Raw genomic sequence first — 17,881 nt, forward strand, 5'->3', positions numbered from 1 at the left:
TAGCTGAGCATGAGCAGAGTTTACCTACTTACAGCTTGGCAAATAGAGAGTTTACCCAATTCTTCATGCCAGCTGGCCACGTCAAGTCAGGGAGTTTTCCCATTTTCCCATCACTTTCTCAAACGCCCCTGGCTGACACTGAGCAGAAGAGCAAGTTTCGCCTCAGCCTGCTGGCAGGCTCGCTCTGGAGTTTGGTGTTACAAGGGATGATGGGGATGGAAGGATAGATCGGTGGCAGTGTGCTCCAGAGAAGCGGTGAAACTGAAGGATTTGACCTCTTAGGTAATAAGAAAGGAATGTCCAAGTCTGGTGTCTAATGGCCAAAATACATCTTATTTTAGATGAAGGTAATAAAGAAGCATTATGAAAACATAAAAATGAGAGGAATGATATATGATAGTATTTGTTTCCCACCTCCAAGAAAATGATGAAGAGATTGGGTTAGCAATGAATTTTTGATTTCTGAAGAAACATTAAATTTAGATGAACTACAGGTTTATTAGTTTCTGGAAGAATTATTCCTCCTCTTGTGTAATGTAACAAAAAAGCAAGACACCATCACTGTGGAGACAGAGAGACACGAACAATCATCAAGGTTCAGAGTGACATCGTAAAAATGAGTTTCACCTTTAGGTCACTGGTTGAATTTTAAATAGAGGAGTTGCCACACGCCTTTTGGGAGTTGTTTGATGTCCTGGGTCAGCTTGATCTCAAATACAGCTCAGTTTCTAAGAGACAAGTGTTCCCATCATGAGCACTGCAGCAACAGATAACTTCCCAATGAGCCTGCCAGAAAGGAGCATCCTTGAACCAGCTCTTCTGGAAATACTGTGTCACAACAGCCTTCCCTCTGCAAAAATAGTTTTCCTCTCCCCAACATGTAAAGCTGAACTGATGTTCACCGGATGCCATAATGCAAATACAATCACTTCATTCCCCTTCTCAATTTCTGCAGATTTGCAAGGAAGGCTGACTCAGCCCTGGTCACTGCCTTAGGAACTGCTCTAGATCATGTTCAAAGCATCCTTGTGATCATACTTTGCTTTTTCAATAAAAATACCTGAGAACTGGTCTAGCAGGGCTTGCTCAATGTTTTTTAACCCTTTCAGACACTGAAGAAGCCTGTTGTGAGAAAGCACTTAAAGAAACCAAACAAATAAACCCAGCCAAGGCATTTCCCCAGCTATCTTTGCAAATTACGGTCAAGACTGATTAGGACTCAGTGTTGGAAAATAACAGCTTAACGTGCCACAGTTTAGATGTATCTCTAACTAAAAACAAATATGTAAGTGAGCCCTTAAACAGAAAGCTGAGAAAGACAATTGCATAATTAATGAAGGAGCAGTCTTAGGCCCAATGGTCACCTCAAACTGTAAAACGACAGCATAAAATACGACACCGAAAAAAACCCCAAACCAACATTTCACTTGATTTATGCTTCATGAAAAAGCAAAACAAATGTTATACAAATATTTTCAGTAGCTGAAAACTGGCTATCAATAGAAAAACACAGTCACAGACATTCCTCATTGCTGGGCTGAACTGTTCTCAAAATAATCCAATGTAAAGGCCATTGACAGAAATATTTCTAATACTCTGCAGTCGTAAAGCATTAATCTGCTGTGTTTGGTGCAGATCACCTTGCTTGTGCTTTAGAGGTACTATTTCAGTTTCAGTCTACGGTTTGCAAAGCACCTGAAACTCTCCTGGCCTCTCTCATCCTACAGTCTCAGAGTAGTCACCGCTGTTTTCTTGCAAATACGTTGAAGTAACATTACAAATAACATTTCATTGCATGCCAATTAAAAATAAACATACTGGAAATCACAGAGAGTAAGAAGTCAGAAGTTACTTTGCCTGTTTCAGGAGCAGCGATGAACAGCCCTGAAAAACACACATTCTGTTGCCCTCTGTGGACCTCTCAGATCAAAAGGAGCAGGAGGAGCAGAATTTTAATTGCATCTAAAAAGGCAAATCCCAGAATCTATTTAACACCAAAAAGGACAAAAAATATATAGAAGTGATGCCAGAAACCAGACTTATCACTCAAGAAATACACCTATATTTTCTCTCACTGTTGCAATAACAAAGCCACCAAGTGTATTTTCAATAAAATATTTAAATAAAATGGATGAAGTGTCAACGCTTGACTGCTTGTTTAAATTGGACAAAATTATAAAAGCTATTACAGTGTGTTCAATTTGTTCCAATGTTATTATATACCATAAGGGCTCATTTGAGCAGTGAGAATACAGCAGACAAAGCGTGAGGATCACAAGATGTCTTAGACTTCTCCCTCATAGAGTATGAAAAACAATTTAAAGCAGATGAAATTATTTAGGGGAAATAATTCCTTCTTACCAGGGCTCAATGGGGAAAAAACAAATCACTGTTCCTTTATTCTGCAAGAACACTTTGTTATTTGCTTAACGGGAAGCTAAATGAATCAAAGCTTCAGACAGCAAAAAACCCCCGTCACCAATTAATGTGCCAAATTTTTAATAGCAGAACAAATCAGATTTATTTAAAAACATGGGTCTCAGTTTTCATTTATTGATATTTTCCCAAGGTTGAGCTTATAGATTATGATATTTTTCATGGTTTATTCTTTCTGAGAAGTATGGATGAGCATGGGAGAGGGCTCCCATTTCTGCCCTGTTGAATGTATTTTACACATGTAGCTCAGGTGACTAATCAAGAGGACCATGTTAAGCCGTAGCTGTTTCTGCTCCAGATCCACCTCAGCTGATGAACAGTGGTGTACAAGAGCTCAATACACAGTCATCACAAATGCCACTCACATCATCAACTGAAAACAAGGCATTTGAATGCTAAATTCTTCTCTTTCCTTCTATAATCTGTCAACTTCAGATGAGAAGCACTACGGAAGTCCCTGATGACTCACCATATTGTCCTCCACATTCTCTTCCCAACACTTACGCAGGAAATCATTTGGATGCACCTGCATTTTCTGAACACAGGCTGCATGGTGAGTTCTCATATTCCACGTACAGCACAGACATGTTGGTCCAAAATTCTATAGTAGTTGTCTTTGCATGAGTCTTTACAGGCTGTGGAGGACATGGCTACAGCCTCTCAGCAGTGCTTACAGGCTCTCAGCTCAACTCAGCACATGGTCCTAACACTCATGTACAGTATGGAGGAATCTTACAGAAGCTTACAGAGCCTAGGAGCCCAAGTGCACACCAGTGTCACAGCTGTATGACATTGCACCAAACAGCTCGCACCTCACCTGTAAAGCAGCACACCAGCTGAAGACGAATCCCTCACTTTTTAACAATGCCCCTTCATTCACCCTTCTTGCCCAGCATAAATAGTGTGCTTTGAAAATTAGATATCCATACACTTTTTGAGGCAGTCAACTTCATGGAATCTGTACACCCCAGGTGAGTGAGAAGCAAAGGGTTCTGACCATAAATAAGAAGCATATATTCTATGACCCACTGCATTTTCCACAAGAACAGGTAAAAACAAGGCAGTTAATCAACTATTAAGAGATGCTAAGCATATAATACCTGCTAGTAAAACTAGCCCAAGAAATGTGCCAGTCTGCTTCAGTCATAAAACACAGGAAGAAAAGAACCTTAAAATTTTAAAACTGATCATATTTTTTAAATATCAGTGTTATTAAACTTTTTTCTTTCTACTATTATTCAAGCGTGGAAACTGCCATGGAAATTCACTGAGGCTTGACCCAGGCTGGCCGCTAACTGGGACTCTTGTGCCCTGCAAGCCCCCATGCTAGTGTGCGGTCTCCTGCATGGGGGGCAGCCAGCGCTGGATCTCTCTCACAGCTTGCAAGCCTCTTTGCCAACAAGCTGCTCCTCACTGGGAGCCGGATACAATACTCCAAACAAACCCCTAAAACAGTTCAAACTTCGCAGAATTTTACCCCTTTAGTATACCCTAATGCCCCATAACCATTTAAATGTCACATCTCAAATATATTGTTTTTTTCCACATGTGAAACAGCGAGAAAAAGCTCTGTATTTCAAACTCAAAATAATAACAATAATTACAAAATTATTTTTTCTGCATTGGAGAATTCCCCTCTGCCTTAGTTTACTATTTATAAACCACCAGTCTGGGATTAATTATTATAAATCCTTAAAGCCTAAAAGAAGATTTTAGGCATGTTATGCTATGTATAATCTATATCATTATTAAAGTGCAGCTCAAATGCACTTTATGTCCTACTTCTGCTGGTCACCTTTTAACATTTCTGTATTTTATCTATGGAAAATTTTATTCATTGAAAGAAAGCATTTCTTACTATTTTCAAACACCAGATCGCCCACGAGCACTGCCCAGGAGCAGTGGCATCACCTGCAAAGCACACTCACCCGGCACCCCGACTCTCATCCAGTAATCAATGTCCGTTCCATCTGCACTGTCATAAACATCTGTAACATTGATGGGCTGCAGCAGAGTCATGATCTCTTTCATGATGTCCCGAGCTTTAGCATTGCCAGTAAAACCCAGTCCAGATGGCCTGAAGGTGCCCTCATCAGACTCCATGACGATATCAAAGTTGGAGATATTTTCCTAAACATGTAAGGGAAGAATATACTGGTTGGTGATTGCTATTTTAACTGGCACCATATACTGGCTTCTAGAAGTCATTGTGAGCACACCATATCAAATTTGTTTAAAAAGCAGAGAAATGCTTCCTGTGTATATAAGCATAAAGGGACCCAATATTTCTGTATGAAAAAACTGAAACAGCTCAAGTTCAGTACTGAGGCATCAATATTTTGTAGAAGCCACAACATGACTGGCCTGCTGTCCCCAAATACTTGCTTTAAGACTTCTGAAGTGCCACCTAGAAAAGTAAGCCATTACCACCATATTTGTTTTCACTTGCAGCTCTCACTTTCTTCTCAGACCTGAAACTCAGAAATTCTATTGCAGGGGGAAGGGTACATAGTCTGGTTGGCTTTAAAATGAGATAGATACATTCAAAGCTTGCTTAGACTGTGAAGGACATCCCATTTTAAAAAACAGCTGCTGCCCCTTCAGAAACACATTCTTTTCAATACACCATGCAGTCAACTCTGACGTCAGTTAAAGGACAAAAATGCCAAGGTTCCTCCTGACCTGAAGGAATAATGTCTGTTTTAAATGAAGTTTGTGCTTCCAAGGTAAGTCCTTGCTGGAAGCATGAAATTTTAAGATTTTGGGTATAAACAGCATAATACCATTTGCTTTTAGTGTGCACTTTATCTAAAAGAACAAAAAATATAATCCAGTGCCATTTATTTGCTTCCCATTCATTCTAAACACTCAGTCACAAAGGTTTAATTGGAATAGAGCATTAAGGGACTTTACATCAAGGTAAGGTCTCACTTCTTTTGAGAGGCACATAACTTTTTTGTTTTCAAAATAAAACAGGTTATGTCCAGGTTAGGCAGAAAAAAACTATATTGCATTGAACATGACTAAGAGAACTTACTGTAGGTTGTACTCCCATATCCGGATCTCATTCCAGAATTTTATGGCTGTCATGGTTATTACATGAAAATCATTACAAGACATATATGATAGTGGTCAGTAACAGATCCATGTCATTAACAGCTTACATAAGCCTACAATTCAGTCAAGAATTCCTTCACATTTTTCTGGATATAAAACCAAATATGAACTACAGGTGGCTGTGAATGTGATAGTCACATAAATTTTCAAAAGTTCTTTATAGAATTTGCCAAGAAATGTGTTTTACACTGTACTTTCCTAGCACTTTTTTTTTTTCAGTCAAACAAGTTCTAACATAGGAGAAGTATTCACTTCTAACTTAGAAACATCACCAGCATTTAAAAAAATTAATACAAAATCCCTGCATAGAAAGAAGTAACTGTAAATGTTCTCATCCTTTAAAATAACCAGTCTGCCTATCCACCGATCCAACTACTGGAAATCAAGGCAGAAATAACCAATGTTGTCACCAAATTTGCAATCATTATTTTTATACAATGAAAAAAATATTTGGTTTACAAAATACTAAATGTAAATAATTAGGACACGTGCTATCTAGGCCTATCATCAAGTGCAGTATTACAGGTTGTGAGTCTCAACATGAAATCATGATTCACTGACCCTCTGAAAACAGTGTGAGAGAAGCAGGCCAAGAAAAGCATGCTGTATGGTAAAAGGGATCAATGATGTGCAAAAGTCACAGGTAAAACAGAAAGAACATTTCAGAATGTAGCAAGTAGAATTGCAACCCTGGACTTTAGCAGGGCTAACTTTGGCCTTTTCAAGCAATTGCTGGGGGAAATCCCATGGGCAAGACTGCTTGAAGGAAAAGGGGCCCAAGAGAGCTGGATTGCATTCAGAGATTGCTTCTTCCACGCTCAGGATCAGAGCATCCCCACACGTAGGAAGTCAAGGAAGGGAGCCAGGAGACCTGCGTGGTTGAATAGGGATCTGTTGGGTATGCTCAAGCAGAAGAGGAGAGTTTAAAGGTCATGGAAGCAGGGGCTGGCCACTTGGGAGGAATATAAGGCTGCTGTTAGAGGATGTAGGAAGGCAGCTAGGATAGCCAAGGCCTCCTTAGAATTACAGCTGGCAAGAGGGGTCAAGGACAGCAAAAAGAACTTTTTCAAATACATAGCAGATAAAACTAATACCAGAGGCAATGTAGGCCCACTGATGAATGGGGTGGGTGCCCTGGTGGCAGAAGATACAGAGAAGGCAGAATTACTGAATGCCTTTTTTGTCTCTGCCTACACTGCTGTCCCAGAAAGCAGAGACCAAGTTAGCTGAAGCACAAACAGAAGAGCTCATAAAAGCTCAAGGGGACGATTCGTCGTTGCCACAGGGTGTTCTAGGATGGGGTCTCTGTCTTTTTTGTCTCTGTCTACACTGCCGGAGGCTGTCCTGGGGAGCCCTGTACCCCTGAGACCCCGGATGAAGCCAGGTCAATGGAGGAGTTTGCTTTAGTCAATGAGGACTGGGTTAGGGAGCAATTAAATAGTCTGGACATCCATAAATCCATGGGTCCAGATGGGATGCATCTGCGGGTGCTGAGGGAGCTGGCTGAAGTCATTGCTAGACCGCTCTCCATCATCTTTGCCAAGTCTTGGGAAATGGAAGAGGTGCCCGAGGATTAGAGGAAAGTAAATGTCACTCCAGTCTTCAAAAAGGGCAAGAAGGAGGACCCGGGTAATTATAGACTGGTCAGCCTCACCTCTGTCCCTGGGAAAGTAATGGAACAGCTTATCCTTGGTGCCATCTCAAGGCATATCAAGGATAAGAGGGTTATTAGGGGCAGTCAGCATGGCTTTACCAAGGGTAAGTCATGCTTGACCAACCTCATAGCCTTTTATGAGAATGTAACAAGGTGGATGGATGATGGCAGAGTGGTGGATGTGGTCTACCTTGACTTCAGTAAAGCTTTTGACACAGTCTCCCACAGCATCCTCACAGCTAAGTTGAGGAGGTCTGGTCTAGACAATAGAGTAGTGAGGTGGGTTGCAAACTGGCTTAAGGAGAGAAGCCAGAGAGTGGTAGTCAATGGTGCGGAGTCTAGTTGATGGCCAGTATCTAGTGGAGTGCCTCAGGGGTCATTACTGGGGCCAATATTATTCAATATATTCATTAACGATTTAGACGAGGGAATAGAGTGTACTATCAGCAAGTTTGCTGATGACACTAAGCTGGGAGGAGTGGCTGACACGCCAGAAGGCTGTGCTGCCATCCAGCGAGACCTGGACAGGCTGGAGAGTTGGGTGGGGAATAACCTGATGAAATTTAACAAGGGAAAGTGTAGAGTCCTGCATCTGGGCAGGAACAACCCCAGGTTCCAGTATAGGTTGGGAAATTACATATTAGAGAGCAGTGTAGGGGAAAGTGACCTGGGGGTCCTTATGGACAACAGGATGACCATGAGCCAGCACTGTGCCCTTGTGGCCAGCAAGGCCAATGGCATCCTGGGGTGTATTAGAAGGGGGGTGGTTAGTAGATCGAGAGAGGTCCTCCTTCCCCTCTACTCCGCCCTGGTGAGACCCCATCTAGAATATTGTGTCCAGTTCTGGGCCTCTCAGTTCAAGAAAGACAGGGAACTGCTGGAGAGGGTCCAGCGTAGGGCAACAAAGATGATTAAGGGAGTGGAGCACCTCCCTTATGAGGAAAGGCTGAGGGAGCTGGGTCTCTTTAGTTTGGAGAAGAGGAGACTGAGGGGTGACCTTATTAATGCTTATAAATATATAAAGGGTGAGTGCCATGAGGATGGAGCCAGGCTCTTCTTGGTGGCAAACAATGATAGGACAAGGGGTAATGGGATCAAGCTGGAACACAAGTGGTTCCACTTAAATTTGAGAAAAAACTTCTTCTCAGTGAGGGTGACAGAGCACTGGAACAGGCTGCTCAGGGAGGTTGTGGAGTCTCCTTCTCTGGAGACATTCAAAACCTGCCTGGACATGTTCCTGTGCAACCTCACTTAGGCGTTCCTGCTCCAGCAGGGGGGTTGGACTAGATTATCTTTTGAGGTCCCTTCCAATCCCAAACATACTGTGATACTGTGAACATAAGTCATCTTTATATTAAAAGCTCAAGGAGCAAGAATTCGGGTAGAAAACACAATTCTGGTGTGCTGGTGAAACACCGACAGAAGCTATTATATATTATAGTGTGCGCTCTATAAATACTAGGATAGAAATTATTCAGAAATGGTCTCTTTGGCTGAGTCTTTGAAGAGGGACGTTGCTCATTTTTAGAGAAGATACAATGAGCAGCAGCAATAAGGTGAGTGGGAGGGACTATATAGGCCACTGAGGTGAGGAGAAGAGCAAACACAGGAGCAGCACAGATACTGAGAATAAATCTTACCTACCACTCCAAAGAACAGAATTCAAAACTTCATAATCTGCTAGCATGGTGGCATTACTGAGTCTTCAGTTGCGTTTTCTCATATAAACGTTCACATGTGTTTTTAATATGAAACTGAGAAAACAAACCACCCACAATACATTACACCATATTCTTTCTCTTTAAGAAAGCTGTTCAGTTCTTAGAACGTGCTAGAGTGGCAGGAAAACAACATGTCCTGTGGAGAGAAACTAGACTCATTGGGGGACAAAAAAGAAACAGGTCACAACTACTTGAAGTACCATGTGTCCCTGAGAAAGCTTTTTTTTACAGGATTAATTATAAATACATTGTTCATTGTTGAATTTGAAAGTTGCAATATTAAAAAAGGGAGGTTGGGTTGATTCCACTGTACCCACTTTTGTACACACATGTTGGCACTTCGACTTATACAGAAAGAACTACATTGCTCACTTGACTAATTCAAGGGAACAGTGCAACAAACCAGTAAGATATTACCAAATAACACAGGTTCAGCTGTTTCCTTCATTTTTCCCCGTATTGAATGTACCATTTAAGAAAGCATTTTAAACTCGGTATGCAATTCTTTTTTCAGAAAGTAATCCCATTTGCTGCATCTTGATACTGTGCCACTTCTCTTAGCACATACCAGAAAATTAAATCTCGTTGGTGTAACCTGCTGCTTAATTCTCTGAACATCAAACGAGACCTTTATCCTTTATCTTCCTATGACTCGGTCACAGAGGAGGTCACCTCTCTTTATCTTATCGTGTTTAGCTCTTCAACTGAATTTTTAAATGGAACATTACAATAAATACTGCTTGGGAAAATTGGCTTTCTATAGCTTGGTATTTTCACTGAACACACAAATAGGCACGATCCTTGCCAATACTCCTTTTAAAAAAAAATTAATTAATTTTATTTCTGTTTTCTCTATAAACAGTCTATTTTTATCTCTGTTAAGCAAAACTAAAAATATAAGTGTTTCTCATTTCTAAGGCAAACACTTGAAAACATGAAATTACACTCAAATCTTTTCAATTAAGAAAACAAACCCTTGTCATATGCATGACTGGTACTTCTGTTGTCAGGAAGCACGTCCCATCTAAAGCAGGCACTGGCAATCCCAAGGATACAGGCAACCTCCTTATTCAATAAAAATCCCAACTCTTAATTCTTAATAAATGTTGAAGTAGATTCAAGCATCTCATGACTATAATCTACAAAGTCACTGGTGTAAATTCCTTTTACCCAGCTAAGGCAGTGAGATACCTGAAAGGATAAGGGAGGGAACAGCTGTCCTAAAAACCTCCAGTAATTTGGGGCTATGCAAAATAGAGTGTTATTACTTGTCCGATAGCTCAGTTCCTGGTTTTCTTTTTCATTCTACTGAGAAAAATCACCACTTAACAAGGAAAATACTGAAGTCTGTAGTGGCAAAACATTGTCCTTCACTAATGGTTAATTTGTTCCACTTATAAGGGCCATCAGTTAATCTGACAGTGCATTTTCAGCTTTCTGTTACTGATTTACACTTACGTTTAGGAAACAACAACACTTGTATTCTTGTAACCCAGTATTTGACTCAGAGCAGTTGGGATCTAAGTACAGCAGGGCAACAACCATGTTGCACAACTTACAGTGAAATTAGAGTCATCCCTCTTTCAGTACCAAGAGTGTGTTTAAATCAATGCTCAGCTTTGTTAGTCTGGCAACTAAGACTACAGGAAAGACAAGAGAAAACACCATAAACACCTAAGTGTACATGACAGCTGGAAATGAAAAACGAAAAAAAAAGAAAAAAAATCTTCTAAGTATTTAAATAATATATAAACATAGTGTAGTGTAATTTTGAGTTGCTGTTTAAGATCAAGATTATTTAATGAAGCAAAACAGCATAAATGGAAACTAGAGAAAAACCCACCAGAACAGCTGTTAGGAAGCAGAGATGCACCAGCATCGAGGCATAATAAACACCAGCCACAAGCGTGATCACAGCTCTCACACTCTTTGATTGAAGACAGGGAAAACCAGCAACACCGTGAGTTATAAATTTTTGTAAATTACCCCATCATTATATGGGATAGTAAAGCTGAAGATTAGCACAATTTTTGACAGATGACAAGGTATGAATAAGGCTCATACTTTCCTTAAAAGAGGAAATATTTTTCAGGCACATTTTGTGAGAAAGCAGCCCATAAAGAAGATCACAGATTTTACGGCTTGTTCTCTATCAGTGTTACAGAGTTCTGACCTCCGAGAAGCCAATAACAAAACTCTGAGTTATTTCGACAGCCTTGCAGCAGGATTCAGGCATGTACTTATTAGTGTTTCAGTCAGTAAAAACACAGCAGTAGTGTGTCTTGCTTTGTACAATTCCACTTCTGTTTCCTCTGCAGCCACTTGCCATCACTGACAGAGATGACCATTCAGTATTGTCAATTCCCTGGGATGACAGACAAGAAAAAGCAGATGGCTCTGAAGACAGCAGCCGGTTATGTCAGGTATGCAACAGATTACCTGAAGCCTTGACCCTGCAGCCTTGACTTGGAAGATTTTTATTCTTTGACAGAGGCATATCAAAGAAAAGGGCTCTTCTTGGAAAATATTCCAGAACCTAAGCCCTTTTACTGCTTAAATACGAAGGTATCAAAACACTATCTATGACTGTGAATGACTCTGTGCCCCAGCTGTCCCTTTTTGAAAAGTTTTAGGTCTTGGTTTTGTTTGAAAATAGGCAACACCACCAAAATTAAAAATTGTGGTTTACATCTTTCAACCAAAGACAACTGTTACTGCTTTCAATAAGCAAGCAAATACTTTTGTAACCTTCAGCAACAGATTGATAAAGATAAATCAGCAATACCTTAGAAATTATCGTGTCATTAATATTTCCTGGGTTTATGCAGAACACTTTCAGGTTCTCATCTGGGTAAGAGGTGCAACGTTAAAATCAAAATAAGTCAATAAGGAGGAAGCTCAACAGGATGAGTCAAGAAGAGGTGACAATTTTCTGTGTCTTGCACAGCTGCAAGGAATTTGGACAGAAGGAGCCCAGATCTCTTACAGCAGAACATCCCCAAGCATCAAGGACCTGTGTTTGGGTGCATCTGCCTGGAGTACGAAAGCAGAGCAGCTCTCCTCAGAAGATGCCTGCTCAGTTGACAATGTTTCAGATGGCAGCTCTACTACTTGCCTGAGAAAAAGAAAGGGGAGGAAAGCTACAAAGACAAAAGTTCTCTGAACACTAGACATGTGTGAAATTTGCCCACATGGAACAAAGACTAGGCGACCAGGAGACACACTGCCATGGCTGATTCTGGTCTTCTCTGCTTCAGGTAGAGTAGGGAATCAACCCTTTTTTGTGTTTTAGTAAAAGCTGGTTTCCTCTGCAGCTTCCACGCGGACGGCAACACTTCAATATTCCAAATTATGAATTCCTACTGACCTAGAACCGGTGTAAAATATAATTGTATAATGATGTCAACTTTACTGTGCTTAATACAATCAAGGGTGCTTCTAGTTGTAAACTGTGATTCTGGAGAATACAGTGTGATTATTTTCTTTTTGCAGTTTTGTAACTGAAGGTTTTTACTTGTATGCATTTCTTTAATTTCTCAATGAAAAGGATCAACAGGACAGCAGTGGTCAAAACAACAAGCAGTAATTTTACAGAACTATTATTACAGAGAATATTTCCTGAGAACAGTCAATAGGCAAATGCTCAACATATTTAGCTGGGATAAAAGAACCCACATTAAAGTCCTTGATGCGTTCGGTTCAGATCAGTCACAAAAACCACGACTCACGTTTCGCTAGCATACTTGGTACCTTGGGAAATAAACAGAACCTTGAAATCCATGAGTTTTCTGAAAACTCTGGTTTTGAGGAGCCAATATTTTCCGGGGAAGAAACATTTCACCTGAATGTGACAAGAAACTTTTTGGATATTTACTTCTTACAGAAAGTAACTCTGTAGCAAATTGCAGTAGAAATGTCATGGGAGCATGAAGAAAGCGCTAAAATTAGCAACAAGGAGATACCAGGAAAAAGAAACCATAGTAAACACTGGTGATCGATATTTTTTCATAAAGTCAAACCTTTCCAGAAAAGTTGAAAGACTGCATGGCGTTTGCACCAGAAATTTAGGTAAGTACTGTAAACATCATTAAGCCAGGAATAAAAGCATGCAGAAATATTTTAAGGATGTTTTCTTTAACATGGTTTGAATTAAATTCATAACATATTAATGCCTCAAATGATCACAACAGAATTACTACAGTAAATTTGAATGTGACCTAGGATCTCTCAGTTTTCTAATTACAAAATGCATTTTCTTTCCTAGGAGATTGTATGCAATACTTCTATTCTAAAATAAATATTATCAGCCATTCACAGCCCCTTAATTCAGATGGGTAAGTAACTGTGACCTTGTTTTCATGGTACACAGATCTTTCACAGAAAGTCCAAAGCAACGAAAGGTGGTCAGACACTTCATTACAAATACTTCTTTCTCCCCTCACGAAGACAGCATAAGAGTAAAGATGGCACTCAGGTACCGTTGTTAATGGTTGTAGGAGAATCTGCACTGAATAGCTGCAGCATGAGGTCCTCCAGAATTACTAAACCATGTTCCTCCCGCTTCTTCTGTTCAACTTGGAAAGGAAAAGAGCATTTCACTGTTTTCACTTTGAAGTTTTTTACTACATTGTCTATATATACAAGCCTTACTCAGCAACTGGGTCACACAACACTAAACAGTAGACAAAGACTTCAGATGTAGTGTCAAGCCTCAAGACCTGAAGCCTGATTTACACTTAGATCCCTTAATTTTGTTACTCTTCATCAAGATGAGGAGTCTTTACTGTAAAGGAAAATCAAGCCTTTTTTCCAGCGTGGGATTAAATCTAATCATTGGCTAACAGTTAGAAGCAGCGAGCACTTCAGCAGGTATCTCCTTTGGGAGCAAAGGTGCTGGTGATTCCCCTGGGAGGCTTCTGTCCCATCGTCAGAACTTAGCAGGTGTTCTGCAATGTCCTGGTGGGTGACAGGTACCCTCACACTAATAGAGGCACCGAGACGGCTGGATGATACTTGGCTTTCAACTCTTGGAAGTGTCTCAGAAAAACCATACAAAGAAACAATGGATGGGGATCATGAGATGCTCTCCAGAAAAGTATGTAATAAAGTGAAAGCACAGTTGCATGAGTAATCTATTTATTCTGGTGCAGTTGGGTGAATCTGTTTTTCCTAAGCATCTGTTTTCTGGTTACTATCAGAAACAGAAGACAGAGCTAGACTGAGCTTTTGGTCAACCCAATATGGCAGCTCTTAAATTCTCCTAGAGCTCTGGAAAGCCCATGTACCCTACTACTAGTTTTAGTAATCAGAAGTCATAATACTGGAATCTGCAGAAATCTTTGAGTGATATAAATAAAACTATTATGAGGGGATATGAGTTAATTATTGGCACCATAGTAAAACCAGTATACTGCTGCTTTCTCAGTTATTTCTGCAGTAACTTATCCACTTCCTAGCAGTGACAACCTACAGTGATGGATGAGGAAGAAAGACCCGAAATTAAATTGAAAGAAATAATAAATAAGTTACAAAAGTAAGAGAATCTGTACTTGTCCAGTACTATATTGTCTTCATTTCTTCTCCCTTGCTACATTTCCATTGACACAAGGAGGTAATTTACAATGTCAAGGAAATCCACATCTGTCTGTGCTGAATTACTGCATTCATATTTCTACTTGTTTATACCAAACTAAAGTCATAATAAGTTCAGCTATGTAGATGAGTCATACAGGCCATCTTTCATTTAACAAGGCATCTTTAAATACCACTCTTAGTTAACTTGTACTCATTACCATCAGCAAGCAATGTTTGTGCCATACTAATTGCCAGAAATTTGTGCAAGTAAATCATTAAAAGGTTAAGTTATTTTTCTTGCTAAATATAATGTACTGTATTAATCTGCTTTATTTTGTTATTATGAGTAATGTGATGTCCTATAGTTGTATCAATTTATAATTATGCCAGATCACATGGCAGGGGGGGAAACAAGAACAACAAACAACAGACGGATGTCATTTCTGCTTAAATTCTCCATGTAAATTACAAATTCTTGCTAAGTTATTCTGGGCTTTTTCGCAGAGCACAACATTCAGTTGGAATTGCATCAGCAGAGTGAAAATGAAGACACATCTTTGATTTTTTTGAAAAGCAAAGTAACCAAATATCTTTCAAATAATACCCAGCCTGCTTTATATTTCCTTTATTGATCCTTAAGCCTGCTTTTTGATATTACTTCTGAAGATAAATCCTAGAGACAACAGTGAAATGCAGACATTTTGGCAAAAGATGAGACATGCATGAGACAATTTCTTGTGCTGCTGACAACATCACCACAGGATGTTACTTATTTTCCAACATGGACACTTACAGAGGTGATGATACCTTTCTCATGAGTGATGTGCACTAGGCACAGAGTATCCATTTAGCTCCTTCAAAATGCACTTCTGTACATGAGAAGCATCTCTTCCCTGTTCTAGGTACTCTGGAATATTTCATTCCAGTTTAACCCTGCTGAACACCAGAGTACCAGTGGTAAATCCAGAGTTCTTAATACACGCTAAGATGCAACCTGTTACCTCCCTGAAGCTGACACACCTTCCAAATAAGAAAGCTGAGCTACCCCTGTAACTTGGAGCTATAAGGAGGAACTACATTAAATATGGGTAGTAAACACATTTCTTAGTCATCTTAAACAAGTTAGTGGAAAATAATTGAAAGTTCATCAATTAGCTAGAAAACCATAACCATTGTATTGCTATCTATGACAACTCTATTGCAGATGCAAATTGATTCAGTTTTGTTCATCACGGTTAATTTGATTCAAAGGGAAATTTCCACTTATTTGTTCTGATAGGTTGCTTGCCATTAAAAAAATTGCTTATAAGTCTGCTTTTATGATATTGTACAGCAGGTGACTTCCTAAACACATTTGCATTTGTCTTGTCTCTGCCTTGGATATATTAACCATTGCTGAGAGTAATACTACTAAATTAGGGAAAAGAATAAAATGTAACTACTTCAGCTTAGTTATACAGCTACAGCAAAATTTTTCTGGGAAAAAACCCCACACATATTCCAAAGATTTATCTCTAGAATAGTTTTATGCAACTGGCCTTTATGTCATAATGCACTTTCAAAATGCAGTTGTTGGCAGGAGAGATAGATGTGACAATACACAGTATTTTTATCCTGATAACCAGTCATAGAGTTTGTGTGTTCTTTGCATTATCAGAAATCAGCCGTTTAAAATGTTCCAGATCCCACAAAACTAATAAATGGCAAAGAGTCTTTTAGATTACACACTATTAAGATAAGATAGCAAAGATTTTTCTTTGTATTATTTTATGTTTTACATTGTAAAATATTATGGGAAAATGCAATGAAGCAGAAATATAAAAGGCAAACAAAATTTATTTATATTGCAAACATGTGTGGACCATTCATCATTCAGTCTCAGAACGTCAGCTGTGTTTGAAAGCTATGGCAGATATCATCATGAAATATCTGTTTCAGAACAATTTTGTGGAAGAATATCTTAGGTCAAGTGGAACCTGCGTATGTGTGGTTGCATCACTTTCCGCTAAATGTGAAAGGAAGTTTACCTTTGTTATTAAAACCAGAAAATATACTTTCAGGCAGAACTGGAACTGCTATTTTCAGTTAGATATTAAGCTGAACATGTTAACGAAAATAATATGCAAGTCATGAGACTAAGCAGGACAGTGCTGTCAAGCAAATAATCTAAAGATACCATTTACCTTATGCAACTGATAGTATTGCTCGGCACCTACTCCTCCTTGCTCTTCTGCTGTCCATAGCACCAAGCGCAGAGTCCTTTTTGGGCGAAGTCCTAAAACATAATTTTAAATATCTTTTTTAGTACTAAATATCCATATATTGGAGCATTTCCTGCATTGGTCTCCACCCTCCGATGGATGAAAAGCCTAGGTTTCCATTCAGTTATCTCTACATTCACCAAACTCAACGTATTTCAAGTGTGGGTTTTGTTGCTGAGGGTACTTTTTGTTTGTTTGGGGGGAAGGACGGGGTTGCAGGCAGAGCCACCAGGAAGGAGTGGGCTGCTGCGGTGCTGCTACCAGTTGCTTTTGCCACAGTAGCACAAGACAAGCAAATTTCAGGCACATAATTTAGATGTCTGAAAACCATAACATAACTGATGGATTTCTGAGACATATGCCATTGTGGTGGTCTGCAGCAAGTAAGGAATGTCCACTTTCAGCAGATCTGAAGTGAGTTTTCAAGACAATCACCATTGCTTTGTCATAGTTACTTTATTACTATTAATTGAAAATGAGCTGCTGTATTTTTATGAGAAATGTTTATCCATTTCAAGAACTGAGGGCCTCTTCAATATTATTTTGCTTTTTATCAGAGAAATGAAAAGCAACAATCTGTACTTTGGAATCTGAAATACAAAGGGCTGCTGAATGTATGCAGAGCTTTTTAAAACAAGGCAAATAGAAGGGCATTCTGTATTTTGCTATGGTAGCTCAGTAAGAAGGATAGGTTCTCAGATAAATTTTGAAACCATCTCTGCCAGAGATGGCAGATAGAACAGATAGAAGCTGTTGCCCTTTATTTATTTGATTGATTCTATTCATAAACGAATACATTTGAGACATTAAACTTGAGAGCATGGAAGAGCAAACAGACCAAGAATAAATAGTGTTCTCTGTACAGTGTAATGATAATTATGTTTGAGCAACAATAAAGCCCCGAATACTATTAAAAAAAAAAAAAAGAAAACCCAGTGAGGAGACTATCACAAGTGATAAAGCATAAATTACCACACAGACTTCCACGCTGGGGAGAAATAATGTCAGTATCACTGTAAAAACATATCTCATTTCCTAGCTGAAATGGATGAAGTTTACAAAAAGACCTGACCTTCATTATTTTCTTTTCTCTCAACACAATGAAAATCAACTGAAGA

The 17,881-nt window shown here is 39.4% G+C and overlaps 1 protein-coding gene across 1 annotated transcript in view; it reads right to left on the reverse strand.

Moving 5' to 3' along the window:
• Nucleotides 1-17,881, reverse strand: part of CPQ (carboxypeptidase Q) — a gene marked incomplete at its 3' end in the record, with an annotated part of 136,473 nt that overhangs the window by 24,784 nt on the left and 93,808 nt on the right. The window contains exons 5-6 of the mRNA XM_080339304.1: nucleotides 16,686-16,777; nucleotides 4,365-4,566 (exon numbers count right to left, since the gene is read on the reverse strand). Coding sequence (XP_080195430.1) covers nucleotides 4,365-4,566; nucleotides 16,686-16,777 — 294 coding nt within the window. The remainder of the gene's footprint in view (nucleotides 1-4,364; nucleotides 4,567-16,685; nucleotides 16,778-17,881) is intronic.

The sequence above is a fragment of the Nesoenas mayeri genome, assembly GCF_963082525.1.
Source record: "Nesoenas mayeri genome assembly, chromosome: 2".
Taxonomy (NCBI): domain Eukaryota; kingdom Metazoa; phylum Chordata; class Aves; order Columbiformes; family Columbidae; genus Nesoenas; species Nesoenas mayeri.